Source organism: Coregonus clupeaformis, unplaced genomic scaffold (assembly GCF_020615455.1).
Source record: "Coregonus clupeaformis isolate EN_2021a unplaced genomic scaffold, ASM2061545v1 scaf0215, whole genome shotgun sequence".
NCBI classification, from domain to species: domain Eukaryota; kingdom Metazoa; phylum Chordata; class Actinopteri; order Salmoniformes; family Salmonidae; genus Coregonus; species Coregonus clupeaformis.
The window spans coordinates 294,522-311,848 of NW_025533670.1; the positions used below are offsets into that span (position 1 = coordinate 294,522).

Consider the following 17,327-nt stretch of genomic DNA (forward strand, 5'->3'; position numbering starts at 1 on the left):
CGCTGGGAGATGAGAAGCAAGTACAGGGAGTGAACATTTAATTAAAAAAACAAACAGGAACAAAACACCGACAGTGTCTGGACAACGGAGACGAAACAACAGACACGGGGATCAAACTGAGGAACAGACAGATATAGGGGAGGTAACCAAACAGGGATGAAGTTCAGGTGAGTCCAATGAAGAACTGATTCGCGTAACGATGGTGACAGGTGTGCGTAATGATGGGCAGCCTGGCGCCCTCGAGCGCCACGGAGGGGGAGCGGGAGCAGGTGTGACAGTACCCCCCCTCTAGGGATGCCACCCGGCCGAGGCATGGGAGCCGGACGAGCCGGCCGAGGCACGGGAACCTGACGAGCCGGCTGAGACGTGGGAGCCTGACGAGCCGGCTGAGGCGTGGAAGCCTGTCGAACCGGCTGAGGCGTGGAATCCTGACGAGCCGGCTGAGGCGTGGAAGCCAGACGAGCCGGCTGAGGCATGACGTGGGATGGGAGCCTGCCGAGCCCTCTGAGGCATGGGAGCCTGACGAGCACGCTGAGGTATGGGAGCCTGACGATCAACCTGAGGCATGACGTGGGATGGGAGCCTGCCGAGCCAACCGAGGCAAGAAAACCTCTCGAGCCAGCTAAGGCATGGAAGCCTGATGTGCCAGCTGAGGCATCCCCGGTTCCTTCGGCAGGGGCACCCAGACCCGACGTCACCAACCCAAACGAAAAACAAAAACTCCTTGATGCTTCTGATATTAGTTGTCTGCATTCTGTAAGGACAGACGCTGGGAGATGAGAAGCAAGGACAGGCAGTGAGCATTTAATGAACAAACAAACAGGATCAAAACACCGACAGTGTCTGGACAACGGAAACGAAACAACAGACACAGGGATCAAACTGAGGAACAGACAGATATAGGGGAGGTAACCAAACAGGGATGAAGTTCAGGTGAGTCCAATGAAGCGCTGATTGGCGTAACGATGGTGACAGGTGTGCGTAATGATGGGCAGCCTGGCGCCCTCGAGCGCCACGGAGGGGGAGCGGGAGCAGGCGTGACACATACACTCTGGGTAGTTTTCTTCAACCTTTCAACCCCCCTCCCGTCTCTATCTCTGTCTCTCCCCCCAGTCTCTATCTCCATCTCTCTCCCCCCGTCTCTATCTCCATCTCTCCCCCCTCTCAATATCATATCTCCATCTCTCCCCCAGTCTCTATCTCCATCTCTCTCCCCCCAGTCTCTATCTCCGTCTCTCTCCCCCAGTCTCTATCTCCGTCTCTCTCCCCCAGTCTCTATCTCCATCTCTCTCCCCCTCTCAATATCTCTCCATCTCTCTCCCCCCAGTCTCTAACTCCATCTCTCTCCATCTCTCTCCCCCCAGTCTCTATCTCCATCTCTCCCACCTAGTCTCTATCTCCATCTCTCTCCCCCTCTCAATCTCTCTCCAACTCTCTCCCCCCAGTCTCTATCTCCATCTCTCCCCCCAGTCTCTATCTCCATCTCTCTCCCCCTCTCAATCTCTCTCCATCTCTCCCCCCCAGTCTCTATCTCCATCTCTCTCCCCCTCTCAACATCTCTCCATCTCGCTCCCCCCAGTCTCTATCTCCATCTCTCTTCCCCTCTCAATCTCTCCATCTCTCTTCCCCTCTCAATCTCTCTCCATCTCTCTCCCCACCTCAATCTATCTCCATCTCTCTTCCCCTCTCAATCTATCTCCATCTCTCTCCCCCTATCAATCTCTCTCCATCTCTCTCCCCCTCTCATTCTCTCTCCATCTCTCTCCCCCTCTCAATCTCTCTCCATCTCTCTCCCCCTCTCAATCTCTCTCCATTTCTCTCCTCCTATCAATCTCTCCCCCATCTCTCCCCTCTCAATTGCTCTCCCCATCAATCTCTCTCCATCTCTCTCCCCCTATCAATCTCTCTCCCCCTATCAATCTCTCTCCATCTCTCTCCCCCTCTCAATCTCTCTCCATCTCTCTTCCCCTATCAATCTATCTCCATCTCTCTCCCCCTCTCAATCTCACTCCATCTCTCTCCCCCTCTCAACCTCTCTCATTTTCTCTCCCCCTATCAATCTTTCTCCATCTCTCTCCCCCATCAATCTCTCTCCCCCTCTCAATCTCTCTCCATCTCTCTCCTCCTCTCAATCTCTCTCCATCTCTCTCCGCCTCTCAATCTCTCTCCATCTCTCTCCCCCTATCAATCTATCTCCATCTCACTCCCCCTCTCAATCTCTCTCCATCTCTCTCCCCCTCTCCCCCTCTCAACCTCTCTCCATCTCTCTCCCCCTATCAATCTTTCTCCATCTCTCTCCCCCTATCAATCTCTCTCCCCCTATCAATCTCTGTCCATCTCTCTCCCCCTCTCAATCTCTCTCCATCTCTCTCCCCCTCTCAATCTCTCTCCATCTCTCTCCCCCTCTCAATCTCTCTCCATCTCTCTCCTCCCGATCTCCTTTGCGTCTCTAACAGTATATCTGCTCTCTGTGATATTAAACTGTGTATCCTAGGTATGCCTCAAGTGTGTGTGTATGTGTGTGTGTGCTTGTATGTGTTTGTGTGTGTGTGTGTGTGTGTGTGTGTGTGTGTGTGTGTGTGTGTACGTGTGTGTGTGTGTTGCTCTATGTGTGTGTGTTGCTCTGAGCTCCGGCCCATGATGCATCTGCTCGGCTGCGCTAAGAGAAGTCAGAGGGCACCAGTGTAAACAGAAACCGGGCCTACTAGCCTGCCTGTGCTGTGCGCAGAGCCTACCGCTGATAGGGACGTAATGTGTCTTCAATCTGTGTGTGAAATCAGCCCTAATCCAGCCATATGACAGGGGAGAGAAGACCATGCTGCCAGGCAGGCAGCACACGTTAACCAGGGAGGACCAGGAGACACGTTAACCAGGGAGGACCAGGAGACACGTTAACCAGGGAGGACCAGGAGACACGTTAACCAGGGAGGACCAGGAGACACGTTAACCAATGAGGACCAGGAGACGTTAACCAGGGAGGACCAGGAGACAGGTTAACCAGGGAGGACCAGGAGACTGAGAGGGGGAGAGAGGACCAGGAGACACGTTAACCAGGGAGGATCAGGAGACACCTTAACCAGGGAGGACCAGGAGACATGTTAATCGGGGAGGACCAGGAGACACGTTAACCAGGGAGGACCAGGAGAGATGTTAACCAGTGAGGACCAGGACACGTGTTAACCAGGGAGGACCAGGAGACACGTTAACTAGGGAGGACCAGGAGACACGTTAACCAGTGAGGACCAGCAGACACAGAGCAGTGGGATGTTCAGAGTCAAATAAAGGTCACCTCTGTGTTCAGTCATTTCAGAAGTTTCCCTCCTCCCAGTCATATAATTCTAGTCAGAGTTACAGTAGTCAGAGTTACAGTAGTCAGAGTTACAGTAGTCAGAGTTACAGTAGTCAGAGTTACAGTAGTCAGAGTTACAGTAGTCAGAGTTACAGTAGTCAGAGTTACAGTAGTCAGAGTTACAGTAGTCAGAGTTACAGTAGTCAGAGTTACAGTAGTCAGAGTTACAGTAGTCAGAGGATGTCTTATATCACACCCCAACATGGTACAGATGGGTGGAGACAAAATGTCATAGAGAAGTATTGTGATGTCTGCTCACTACATGCAGCTAATTCCACCTCCAGGCACACAACAGGTGTCTGGATAACCTCACTGCTACTGATCAGTGGAAGATCCTTACAGCATCAAAACCAAGGACAACCCCAGGATGGTAATGTGAGCAAACAGACAAATGTCACAGAGCCACATGAAGGAATAGTTCAGGGGGAATCAGCAGAAAGCAGGTGGCTGTTCACATGCATTCAGGGCCTTCATGTTATTAATGGTGTCTAGGTATGTCCTGTCCAACCGTGCCTTGGCTGTCACCAGAGGAAGGGGAGACTGAGACTGGATTAGTATTCCACTGCAGGGCCCAGCTGGTGATCTCTCAGTCAAATGGGACGTCCAGAGACACTCCGTTACTCAGCCACCAGTCAGGCCCTGTCCCATTGATCCAGCCCCGCCGTCACAGCCAATCAGAGCCAGAGACAAAGGAGGGAGGGAGGGCTGGAGGGGGAGGTGGAGTGTATGATGTATTCTAGACTGTGTTTGTGTTAGGTCTACCTGGCAGGCAGCAGGCTGTTGTCTGTGTGAGGCTGGGAGGTGAGTGAGGGTGTGGAGACGCAATTACCTCTTGGTGTTAATGCTTTCTAGTAAGAACTGGTAGCCTTCTCTCTCTGCCGTTTGGTGAGGAAAACATACAGACATACACACACACGCACACGCACACACATTCCCAATTTCAATGTATTACCTTGCTCCTACTAGACAGGGGACACCTCATGTAATGGCCTTGAGTGGAGAGTGATGTGAGAAATGTTTTATAAATTAATTTGAAATGAATTATGGAATCTTCCTACTATTTAAACTCATCAGAGAATACATGCTCCATTAAAAAGGATGATGAAGTACATTGTTAAGCAAATTAGAGTCATTTATTTTATCTTGAGGAAGCAGTGAACTGTCGTTTTTTGGAATGGCACAGGTGTAAAGGTTTTGTCCAGGAAGTAAAAACAAAATTCCACTGTGTCTGAAATATATTCATGGTAATACAAAGTGATCCTTTCAACTGTGGAATCTCATATATTGTGTGACCATTTTACAGAATGATTACGGTGTAATATTGAGGTTTTGCCCTCCCTTTAATATCTGCCACTCGACAGTAACGATGTATTGACGATGAGGTATTACACAAATATACTTCAACCAGCCACTTGTGTGCTTTTTGTGAGGTTTCCCAAGGCCTCTCTCGGGGTGTATCCCAAATAACATCCTATTCCCTATATAGTGCATGGGCCCTGGTCAAAAGAAGTGCACCATCTAGGCAATAGGGTACCATTTGGGACGCACCCTCGATGTGATTGGAATAGGATTTAATCCAGCGGATGCATGTGTTAAGGTCCGCATCAATCTGTTAGACACCCTTCACACTTTTACTGATTGGAGATTTGTCCCGTGCTCTTGCCTCAGTTCCATTTCATTAAGCCTGAAGCCTGAATCCCAGAGGCTGCATACGGGAGGAAATCTGAGGCTGGCATTGGCTGAGGAGATGGGTGGTGTTACCGGTCGGGTACTCGATGATGCCACATCACCAGCTTTCACAATAGTGTGTCCTCGCACGGCTACCAAGGACAATTCTCTTGAAAGGTCACATTTGACAAATGTTTCAAATGGAAATGTGCCCCTGTACCTCACCGTGAATAGTTTACATGAGTGTATGGTAAATATTATCAGTATATCTGGTATTACAATATTACTCTGGTCTCATCAGTGGTCTACAGTATGTGTATGGTAGATATCATCAGTATATCTGGTATTACAATATTACTCTGGTCTCATCAGTGGTCTACAGTATGTGTATGGTAGATATCATCAGTATATCTGGTATTACAATATTACTCTGGTCTCATCAGTGGTCTACAGTATGTGTATGGTAGATATCATCAGTATATCTGATATTACAATATTACTCTGGTCTCATCAGTAGGCTATAGCAGGGGTATTCAGGTCTTACCCTACGAGGTCCGGAGCCTGCTGATTTTCCGCTCTACCTAATAATGAATTGCACACACCTGGTGTCTCAGGTCTAAATCAGTCCCTGATTAGAGGGGAACAATGCAATGGAACTGGCTTGGAGGTCCAGGGTAGAGTTAGAAGGGGCTACAGTATGTGTATACAGGCCTTCTGACAGTGTTCCTCCTCGTCCTTCTCCTATTCATTTACATTTCACAGGAAGAATTGTCATTTCCTGCCCTAAACTGAACTCACAGGCTGGTTTGAATCATGCCTTCACCAAACATATTCCCTATCTAGCTATACCCAACAATCTGCTATCTTCTTTTTTTTCTTTTTTTTTTACTTTTACATTCTGTTTGAAATGAAAAGCACTATATATAATAAATCTATTATTATTATTATCTGCACTATGCCTCCCAAGCCAAGTAGGCAGGCTGAGAGAAAGGCATCAAACTAGACCTGGACCAGCAGTATCTGATAGTAGAGACACTGACCTTCTCTCGTCATATCAGATGGGGTTTTTATCTGCCAGACAAAATGTCACAATGCACTTTCATCCTCAGCAGAATCCAATTGACACTGCCTCCCTCCTCCATCACCTCCCTCCTCCATCAGCCCCCTATATAATACTGAAGCTGTCACTCAAGGAAGGAGAAGCAGAACATTAACATGTTATTCAGACGTTTGGAAAAAAGAGAAAGAGTCAAAGTGGTTTGGAACTTGGAACTTTAAAGAGGAACTTTGAATCGTCCAGACGCGTGCAGTGGCCATTCTACTCTCTCATTGGAATGTGTCTGTAGCAAACGGAAATAGACCTACTTAGTGTTTAGGTTTTAATATGCATTGAATGTATTTGTGAGTGGCCATTTTGCCCGTAGGCTTTGGGAGGACAAATGAATAAGGTCACGGTAAAATGAAAGAGTCAAAATGTTTCATAAAGTTATGGAATCTGGTTGGAAATACAGGGTTGGGTGAAATGATTTCCCTCAAGGCACCAGGGATTAGAGACTGGGTAATAGACCAAGACAGACCGCTGCATGTTAAAGGTAACAGTACAGCTAGAGGTGAGGACAGCCAAGGCCCTGCCAAAAGCTTTCAGTCAGATGGATGAGATTGGAGTTCTCCATCACACCTGGAATGAAAAAAGAGAACTTTGCATAAAATGCTCAGGGAAAGAAAATGAAGGCGTGGTGACTAAAGGAGATCATTGAGGTGATTGTATAACCAGTCACATAATGTGTATGAAGCAGGGGAGAGTTTCTATTTAGTAGTCCATCTTATCCTGTCTCCCCTACATGGATAACAGATCCTGTATGGAGAGAAATAACAGGCCTGAGTGTGTGTGTGTGTGTGTGTGTGTGTCTGTGTGTGTGTGTGTGTGTGTGTGTGTGTGTGTGTGTGTGTGTGTGTGTGTTTTGGGGGAGATACATTTAATGACTGTAAAAACACCAGAAAATCAGCTCCAAGGGATTTTAATTTTGGAAATCTGTTCCAAAGTATTCCAACGCATAATAGAGATATATACAGTATGTGATCATATACTGTACAAATGTAAGCAAGGTTTGGAATGATGAAGTTTTAGTCAAATATTATATCTGTTCTGGCTTCTTGCGGTCAATTTGCAGTCTACAAATTATTTGTAATTATGTTCCGGCCCCCTGACCATCCACTCAAGAAAAAGTCGGCCCACGGCTGAATCTAGTTGATGATCCCTGGCATAGAAGATCAACATGTGTCTCTCTAATCTCGTATGGAGACGTGCTATCCGCAAGCAGCTGAGTAGGTAAACATTTTGGGCCTTCTCTCCAGAGACAGAGGCTAAGTGGAGGCCTGTTGGCCTAAAGTGAGGTTTGGGTAGTGGGCAGTTAATCACCTGGCCTCGCGTGCTGACAGATGAGTTATGGAGCAGGCCACAGGTAGGGCCTCAGTCCTCCCACCGCTCCGCACCGCCTCCCACCACAGCACGCCACGCCACCCTGACCTTCGCTTGGATCATAAATAATGCACTGGCCATAAAAGACTGATTAAGGGTAATCTGTAGCCCTGGACTGTCTGGCCACTGGGTGCAGGTTGTTGTCAGCACTGATTTGGCAGCTGCTAGCTGGCTGGTTGTCTGCCGAGCGCTGCGCCGGGCTGGGTTGGGCTGGACTGGCATGCCTCATGTTGGAGCCTGATGTACCAACAAGGTCCAGCTAAAGGGCATGGCCCGCTGTTCATGGCACTGGTCTCACCCATGTGTGAGATTTTGATGTATCGTCTCTTTGAATGTCCATCTATCCAGTTGAATACAAGTGGATGTGTTAAGGGTTGAAAGGAGTTTGACAATTGTCCAAGTTATCTTTTTTATTGAGTGAGGTGGATTTATTGTAAACATTTGTGAAATTGTTTATGCATTATTATTACTTGAAGGTATATCTCTAATGAGAATCAACAAGTGTTCAATTTCCTGCTCTATTAAAGTAGAACTTGAAGATCTTTTAATTAAGGATTCAGTCATTAATTAATCCCACAGGTACCTTGCGATCTGAGTAGAATGATTTCACATTAATTCTACAGCTTCGAGCTATAATATCGCAGGGACAGATACTAAGGTAAAGTAGAGGGAGTTATGTTCCATCTTTCTCTTCAACCAAAACAAGGGAGATTATGTCATAAATGAGGTTAGGAGAGAATAATTAAGTAGATTTTTGCCAAGTTGGGCCCTTGGTATCTAATTTCAATTACAATAATATGTGATTAATCATTTATCAAGCTCCTGAAATACTGGCCTTGTCCTAAAAAATTATGAATTCCTTTTGACACCCCAAATAGGTATTTTTGACATGCTTGTAAAAAGTGGCTGTACTATACTGACACAACAATCACTCATACAGGCAACATTGTGTTGGTCATTATTTTAATAAGATGTTCATAGTTGTCCTCCCATCCATTTCTCCTTCCCTGGTTTTGACTAGATGGAATACAGCTTTTGTCAGATTGGACTTTTTGTAGCAGGTTAGGAGAATTAGGTTAAGTTTAGGAAAAGGGTTAGCTAAATTGCCCCCAAAAAACTAAAACAACTTTTGACATCAATATCACAAAAGCTTTATCCCTTCTAGCCATGACCTCCTTCCCTGTCGCATATTGCAACAGCCATTTCTATTATGGAAACAAATCCCCCATTTACCCTCCGGCTCTCTGTGTGCAAACTGTCAGCCAAGGTGTTCTCCTCTCTAATATGAACTGCATGGTATCTGTCTGTCATTGCCTTGACATTGCACAGCAGCCTCTCGTCAGCTCCCATTGACATGCTGTCATTGATGCTGTGGTATTACCTTGGTATAACCAATATATCCAAAAGTATACTAAGTTGAGTACTTTAGTATACACTATGCCAGTGTTTCCCAACTCCGGGTACTCAAGGACCCCCACCAGTAGATGTTTTTGTTGTGGCCCCAGACAAGCACACCTGATTCTACTTGTCAACTAATCATCAAGCCCTTGGAAAGTTGAATCAGGGCGTTTTTGTCTGGGGCTACAACAAAAATGTATGCTGTTGGGGGTACTGGAGGACTGGAGTTGGGAACCACTGCACTATACAGTAGCCCATACTTCCTGTCTAGTAGACATGTTGTTATGAATATACAGTAATTGATGTACAGTGGACTGAAAGCGGTATGTTTGTCCTGGCCACATTGTTCATGAATATACAGGATAGTGCTACTGACTGAAAACAAAGCGATACTGTTCTCCATCCTCCTGGCTCTCTTGCTTAAAAGGCAGTGTGACGGATGTGAACCGTTGGAAAGACATCGTAGGACAAAGTGTTGGCCCGGGCCATCGATCACGCAACATCCAGGCTGACACTCTTCTCTCTCTCTCTCTCCCACCGGGCGAGTTTATCAGCACTGCCCAGAATATTTAACAGGGGGAGCGGACCCGGGGGATCTCATTTGCACAGGTGTCCATCTGGTGCAAGTTGTGTGGGATAATCTCCACATCATGTCGCATTTGCATCCTCCGCTTCATAAAATGGGCAGACTTAATCGGACAGCCTGCAGTGCCCAGTAGAGGGTGTGTCTGACTATGGACCGGCCGGCCTTTGCTTGCTAATCTGCGAGGCTGCGCTAATGCCGTGGCAATTATAAAAGGATTTCACTTGTTTATAATTGTTTGTTGGTTCAGCCTCAAATCTGTGTAACCAGCTTGCGCCCCTGAAATTACCCAATGAGGTTTTCCTAAATGTTGTAATTTGTTGAAATCTGTAGACCAGAAGGATTTGCTAGTAAGGGTCAATTGATACAGTGCTTACCCTCTTGAAGAACTAGGCTACACAGCTACTGATGATAGTCGTGAGTGGAGACAGTCCTATTAACTACAGATGCATAGAGGGATCAAAGGTCACAGTGATTGAGCTCATTGATCATATTAGGCTGGCTTCTCCCTCCCACATTGTATGAAATTCCCTGCACATTCAATACCTCTGTCCATTGATTCCAAAAATCCATGGATCCTTGCCTAAGAATCACTCATCTGGAGTCAAAGGCCAACATGAACTTGTTTACCTAGCCATTAAAAAAAACTCTACCAGCTGTAATGACTGATGTATTACTATGGCTGTGGAAGGGTATATTGTGATCGACCCGAGCTCACTGCTCACTCTTGTGAGCATGTTACTGGAGTTCTTGCTGGTGTGGGCCAATAGTTATTGAACAGTTGTACAGATTCAACACAGAGTGATTATTAGACTGAGCACAGTGAAATTGTACCACACAGTATGGTGCCATTGTGTTGTACCTGACTGTGTTGTCAGACCTGCCGTTTATTTATACCCTCACAGCTTTCTCAACTGTGGTACAGTCACAGTTGTAGTGATTCTGGGCTGACAGGCTTTTCTCTATCAGGTCTGACCAGTTACAGAACATCAATTCTGGCAAGTAATTTTCTGCTAGCTTGCGCTGTATCTGCATAACGCGTCGAAACAAAAGGCTCACTCAATCTTCACTGCTGTTGACTTTCAGAACTGCCGTTGTGCATTAGCCCTCATCTCCCTTCCACCTCCGTTTTCACCACCTTTCTTTTGTCTTTGCCATTGATGGTTTGTGATAGCCAGGTTCATCTCTCCCGCATCGTTCACACTCCTCCTGGATGGGTGAGAAAACACAATAGATCTCTGTATGAATTTGTAACGTTCCGGACAACCAGCCACGGATTTTTACATTGACGAGAGAGTAGAATGTCAAACTTTCCCATATTCTCCCCCCAAACCAGATGGCTCACTGTATCTGAGTGTCCAATGGGTTTAGATCAAAGGGCTGACTCTAAAAGCTTAATGAGTTAAGATTGTATTAATCCGTTAGAAAAGTATCTGCATTTACTTTCCAAATGTATACTGAACAAAAATATAAAAGATTTTACTGAGTTGCAGTATATATAAGGAAATCAGTTAATTGAAATATATTCATTTGGCCCTAATCTATGGATTTCACACCCCTGTGCAGCCATAGGCCCACCCACTGGGGAGCCAGGTCCAGCCAATCAGAATGTGTTTTTCCACACAAAAGGGCTTTAATACAGACAGAAATACTCCTCAGTTTCATCAAATGTATCAATACTAGTCAACATATAGTGATAGGGGCGTGAGAGGACAATGTTATACGAAAATGATTAAACTTATTGATTTGTTCACTTGTGTTTTGCAGGAATTCCACATATTGTATGAAAGTGTCCATGTCACTGACAGTGGCGGAGAACGACACTGACCTCTGCTACAACTCCAAAATGAGGTACTTCGAGAAGGCAGAGTTAAGTAAAAGTAAGGAGATCACCTGTCCGGACATTGAGGATTATGTACAGCCGGGGAAGGAGCCAGAGATAGTCTGGTACAAGGTAAGAGTCCACTATAAAATATGTCTGTAACTTAATTCAGATTGACTGCCATAGGGGCAGTTTCAAGGACACAAATTAAGCCTAGCTCTTGACTCTAAAGTGTTTTCAAAATCAGGTTCTCCACTGAGCCTGCTTTTTAGTCCAAGATTAGGCCAAGTATGTGTCTAGTAAACCCCTGCTGTGTTATTTTATCAAATGTGCTACATATATTTATCAGTGTATAATCAGAACTTTATGATCATGGAAATGTAGTGAAAAAATGTGCGAGATGATGTTTATTTTATTATTTTATATGATTATTTTAGTCTTTATTAAAGCATACATATTGTAGCAGCGTATGTGCTTGCTTGATGACAGTTGGTAGATGTATCCACCCATGACTCACAGCCACTCTGCACAGCACCCCCTGAGATGTCATTTGTTTTTCATGAGACTCAAACCGTCTGGGGAAAGGGGGCCACAGCCCACGTTCATGATATAAACAGTCTAAAAGATGAAACAATGAACTCTTTCTTTTCTTCCCCCCACCCAAACGACTGGAGGGGGTCCTCAGAGTCAGAAGTCTGGCTATCTGAGTCGACCAGTGGCCCTCGCCGGCCCCCGCCGCCTGCCCACAGTGTAACAGCAGACGGACAGAGTAGCCGACGGAGGCCAAGGGCCAATTCATCAAAACTAGATGAGTGTCGGTTTAGATGGCCACAGTGCTTCTTCAGTTTCCCAGTGAATCAAATTAAAACATGGATAATGACTGTGGCCCCAGAATATCCTAGTCATTTTCTCTGTCTCTGGAAGCGAAGCTGATTGAATTCTGGGAGGCCAGCGTGCGCAGGTGGAACCAACCCACGGTGTTCCAGTATTCCTGCCGTGGGGGAATGAGTTAGTGTGGCATGAGTTCCCTTTTTCGTCCTCTGGGTTCACTCTCACTAAAATGAACTAGGTTGCTCTTCTAGTGGGAACTTAGAGATTTAATGTTGTATAATAGATCACACTCATCTCGCCAAAAAAAGGAACTCAGTACAACAACACTAAATACAAGATGAGAATGCATTTGTGATCAAACAGATGTTTGAAGTTTGGAACGGTTCGATGCATTTCCTCAGGCGTCCATTTTTTCTACATGTCTATATTGTATGTTGTAAAAAGTGTAATCTAAGTCCAACTGTATACTCCTTGTCTGTTTCTTGATGTTGTTTTACATTCATATGCCTTCTCTCTATTTGAATGGAAGGAATGCAAGCCAAAGCAGTGGAGACAAAGCATTGTAAGGAGAAGAGATACTCTCTCTATCCGGGAGGTGCGTGAAGATGACATTGGAAATTACACGTGTGAATTACAGTTTGGGAGCTTCGTGGTGAGAAGAACTACAGAACTATCTGTTACAGGTAAGAAAAGCTCCTTTGCAGGTCACATGTGCTCAGTGCTGGGCCATTGGTGATAACTTGCATTGTGTTTTTATTGGCATTGATGAATGTTCATGTTGTTTTGTCTGTCAGCGAGGCAGCGTTCATTCTTTGTGGGAGAGCGGATTTAATAATCATTGCTATTGTGCAGCTGTGTCGGGGTCTTCGTCTATTATGGGGATGGCTACAATAGCTGTTTGTATATTAGCTACAGATCTTCTGCTTGGCTGAAATGAAGAAGAAGAAAAAACCCAGATATCTGAGGTGTACATTCAGCGAGAAAATATTGATGAGATTATGTTACAGCAGACATCTCATTAGAAATATGTCAGAATGCTGACATGTATCCATAGTAGTTATATGTATAATGGTACATGGTAATGGTAAATCTCTCACTACATCTTGTTGTGTTGTCGCTACCAAACACACCTTTTCTGCTAAGACAGTAGTTGTGAACCTCGTTGCCAGGGTTGTGGGTTCAATACCTCTGTGCTGTCGTGACTTCAACTGGCTGCCTTAATTGCTAAGTAGTGGAATTTGCACAGAGCCACTTCAGCACTTTTTCTGAACTAAGACTGTTGAAATATTAAAGCTTGAACTTAAAGTTCCTTATCTTTAGAGCGAGGGGTGTGACAGAATAGAGATCGCTCGCCACTGCCACCGCCACTGCTAAGGTTGATGTGCAGTAACAACTTGGACAGTCTTGATGGAAAACCTATAGTACCGGTACATTCAATCAATGACACAATGATTACAAAAAGATCTACTCTACTTAGTCTTGCCCTCATGGCTGAACTCTAAAAAGAAAACACCAGAGAAAACCACTGTAGCAAGATATATTAAGAGCTGTTACATTTCAATGCATCAAACCCATCGCCCATAGTGGTCTGGAGGTCAAGCAAACTATTTGCAGTTTACGGCGATCTGATTACAGTTTATTATCCCCTAAAGAGACAAAGGCAGACTCCATAGAACCAATTTCACTCATCAATCATGTTCCCCGCTGCCTCAGACGGTCCTTGTCCTCCGGGACGATTCCCCTCCCCTCGCACAGAGACACATTTAGCATTTTTGGATGAGGGATAGTTCACCCAAATTAGAAAATGGCACATTGGTTTCCTGTCCCTATAAGCAGTCTATGGACAAGGTATGTCAGCAATCCATGCTTTGGTTGAGTTTCCCTAGGACTGTTTTCTACATGCTAACCTTTTAACATGATGCACGAAACATTTTAATATCGGTCCCATGACTTGAATGGGATTTGTGCCACAAATGCTAAAACATTAGCATGTGGAAAGGGAAACTAAACCAAAGCATAGATTGCTGTCATACCTTGTCCATAGAATGCTTACAGGGAAAGGAAACCAATATGTCATTTCGTAATTTGGGAGAACTCTCTCTTTAAGCAAGAAAACATCCTGCTTTAGTGTTTGCAAATGTTTTATCTGACTGAAATCAGGAGGGAATCTGAGGACCTTCTCTGTTTCTATCTATCTATCTATCTATCTATCTATCTATCTATCTATCTATCTATCTATCTATCTATCTATCTATCTATCTATCTGTCTGTCTGTCTGTCTGTCTGTCTGTCTGTCTGTCTGTCTGTCTGTCTGTCTGTCTGTCTGTCTGTCTGTCTGTCTGTCTGTCTGTCTGTCTGTCTGTCTGTATCTATCTAGTGAATAATAATTACACGCTTCTACCCACATACGGAGGGCAGAGGAAAGAACATGGCCCACCTACTCATATCATGTACGGTACATGTACATAGACAGCATGCATACATCATTACTTCCTGTAATAGAGACATACCCTGAGTGTACAAAACATTAGGAACACCTGCTCTTTCCATGACATAGACTGACCAGGTCAATCCAGGTGAAAGCTATGATCCCTTATTGATGTCACTTGTTAAATCCACTTCAATCAGTGTAGATGAAGGAGAGGAGACAGGTTAAATAAGGATTTTTAAGCCTTGAGACATGGATTGTGGATGTGTGCCATTCAGAGGGTGAATGGGCAAGACAAAATATTTAAGTGCCTTTGAACAGGTAGTAGGTGCCAGGCACACCGGTTCGAGTGTGTGAAGAACTGCAATGCTTCTGGGTTTTTCAACGCTCAACAGTTTCCCGTGTGTATCAAGAATGGTCCACTACCCAAAGGACATCCAGCCAACTTGATACAAGCATGGGAAGCATTGGAGTCAACATGGGCCAGCATCCCTGTGGAATGCTTTTGACACCTTCTAGAGTCCATGCCCGGACGAATTGAGGCTGTTCTGAGGGCAAAAGGGGGTGCAACTCAATATTAGGAAGGTGTTCCTAATGTTTTGTTCATTCAGTGTATATACTGTAGGTAGCACATTCCCCCTACATACAGTCCTTGGAGCAATATAACCTTTAAATGACACATAGGACATTAGTTTAGACACATACATCCATTAGACCTTTCATTTCAATAACAGAACATTGAATGACAACAAACCCATTGGCTATTTCATAAAAGACCAGTCTCACCAGTTCTACATATAAACAAGGCTATTTCCTCTAACGGGGGGCTATGTTGCCGTGATGTTGTTGTGTCGTTGTAGTTAAGTTGGCACCGGCGTTCACATAGTGCTCATGTGTTTGTAAAACCAATCAGATTTGCCTGATTAATATGCAGCCGTAATCATATCAACTCTTTCCTCCACTATGCTGTACAGTACATCTCACAGTATCCTACAGGGATGCCACGACCCTGGTCCATACATTGTATAACATATAATGTTGTATAGTCTGTATCAATACAGTACAAAACAATATGTTATGTAGTTGTTGTTGCGTAACTGGTGTAAATGGAGATATCTTCTGTTATGACTATTATGACTCAACGGCTGCAACTGTTCCTCCTTCCTAGCTTGGCCAGGTGGTTGGTGGACTGTTCCTCCTTCCTAGCTTGGCCAGGTGGTTGGTGGACTGTTCCTCCTTCCTAGCTTGGCCAGGTGGTTGGTGGACTGTTCCTCCTTCCTAGCTTGGCCAGGTGGTTGGTGGACTGTTCCTCCTTCCTAGCTTGGCCAGGTGGTTGGTGGACTGTTCCTCCTTCCTAGCTTGGCCAGGTGGTTGGTGGACTGTTCCTCCTTCCTAGCTTGGCCAGGTGGTTGGTGGACTGTTCCTCCTTCCTAGCTTGGCCAGGTGGTTGGTGGACTGTTCCTCCTTCCTAGCTTGGCCAGGTGGTTGGTGGACTGTTCCTGGTAAAAGAAAGGGAAATGAATTGATACATTACATAAAACAGTCACATCAAATGTTTTTTGATCATGTTTTTAATGATTCACCCGCACATGATTGTGTCAGACAGACTGTGAGATATCATATTGAGATGAGACTGTAATATCTACAGTCTATATTTATAGGCCTACATCTTGTATAATGTACCTCTAATACAAGTATCTCATTAATTCTCACACAGAGTGTAAATGTAATTTCTTTCATTTCCATTCCTCTTGGTCTATAATGATCAGACTTCTGCAGTTCATTTCTTCTATCCTCCCCAACCTTTGTGTCTGTTCTTTGTATCAATGGTCAACTGGCCTGTTATAGCAGGAGAAGAGTATGAAAGATCAAGTTCCATTGTCTTGAGGACCTCTTTAAAGATAATGATGTCTTCAGCCATTAGTGGAACTATTAAAAATATACATTATTCCTAAATGAAATTTGGGATTTTATGATTGTTTTACAAGGTAAAGCCATTTGATCCGGTGGATTGAAAACTGCACAATAAAGAGTGGATAATTATCTGCCTACTCAATGGGCTGTTATAGTGTCTTCTTGTGCTGCACGGAGGGAAACGAACGGTCTGCATGTTTAGCTAATGACTTGGGACCGATGGCGGTGGTGATCTTGCTTTTTATTTTACAATAAAGTGATGCTAAAACTAGGCCTACCGTTGACAAGTTAAAAGGTTCTCCACTTACAGTAGAGAAGCATGACAATACCCCAAATGCCCCAGGTTAAAGGAAACAGACTAGAAAACCTAGTTTAGAATGCCTATCTCCTCCCTTGGATGTTCCAGTTGATTTAACAGCTGAGCGCCCAATCAGTTCCTTCAACAAAAAAAGTGTAGTCCTAGGTCCAGAGATAGCACCATATCTAAATATCCTTATCCTATCCTACAGACTCCTGCATCATTTCTATATTATACATACAATACCTCTGCAAGGATTTCCCACAGCAAGTAAGAACAGGCATTTGTGGATCTATAGCTCTGGAACTCTGCTGTATGGTTCCATTCCCCTGGCTGCTCTCTCAGTGGATGCTTCCCAAATACAACCCTATTCCCTATATAGTGCACTACTTTTGACCAGGGCCCATAGGGCATACAATTTGGGATGCAGCCAGTGACTAGGCTCTGCTGAATGGGCAACCATTACAGAACAGAGGTCTCTCCTCTTGTCTTGGCTCTGTGAAGTTGACTCATTAGCATATGAAGGAGGGTGATTCATAATGGCCCTTCTAATTGAT

The 17,327-nt window shown here is 44.9% G+C and overlaps 1 protein-coding gene across 7 annotated transcripts in view; it reads left to right on the plus strand.

Moving 5' to 3' along the window:
• The window catches only part of LOC121556942 (interleukin-1 receptor accessory protein-like 1), a 277,390-nt gene that overhangs the window by 115,568 nt on the left and 144,495 nt on the right, over window positions 1-17,327 (plus strand). For all 7 annotated transcript variants that reach the window (XM_045214202.1, XM_045214201.1, XM_045214205.1 and 4 more), the window contains exons 4-5: window positions 11,245-11,431; window positions 12,660-12,813. In XM_045214202.1, coding sequence (XP_045070137.1) covers window positions 11,245-11,431; window positions 12,660-12,813 — 341 coding nt within the window. The remainder of the gene's footprint in view (window positions 1-11,244; window positions 11,432-12,659; window positions 12,814-17,327) is intronic.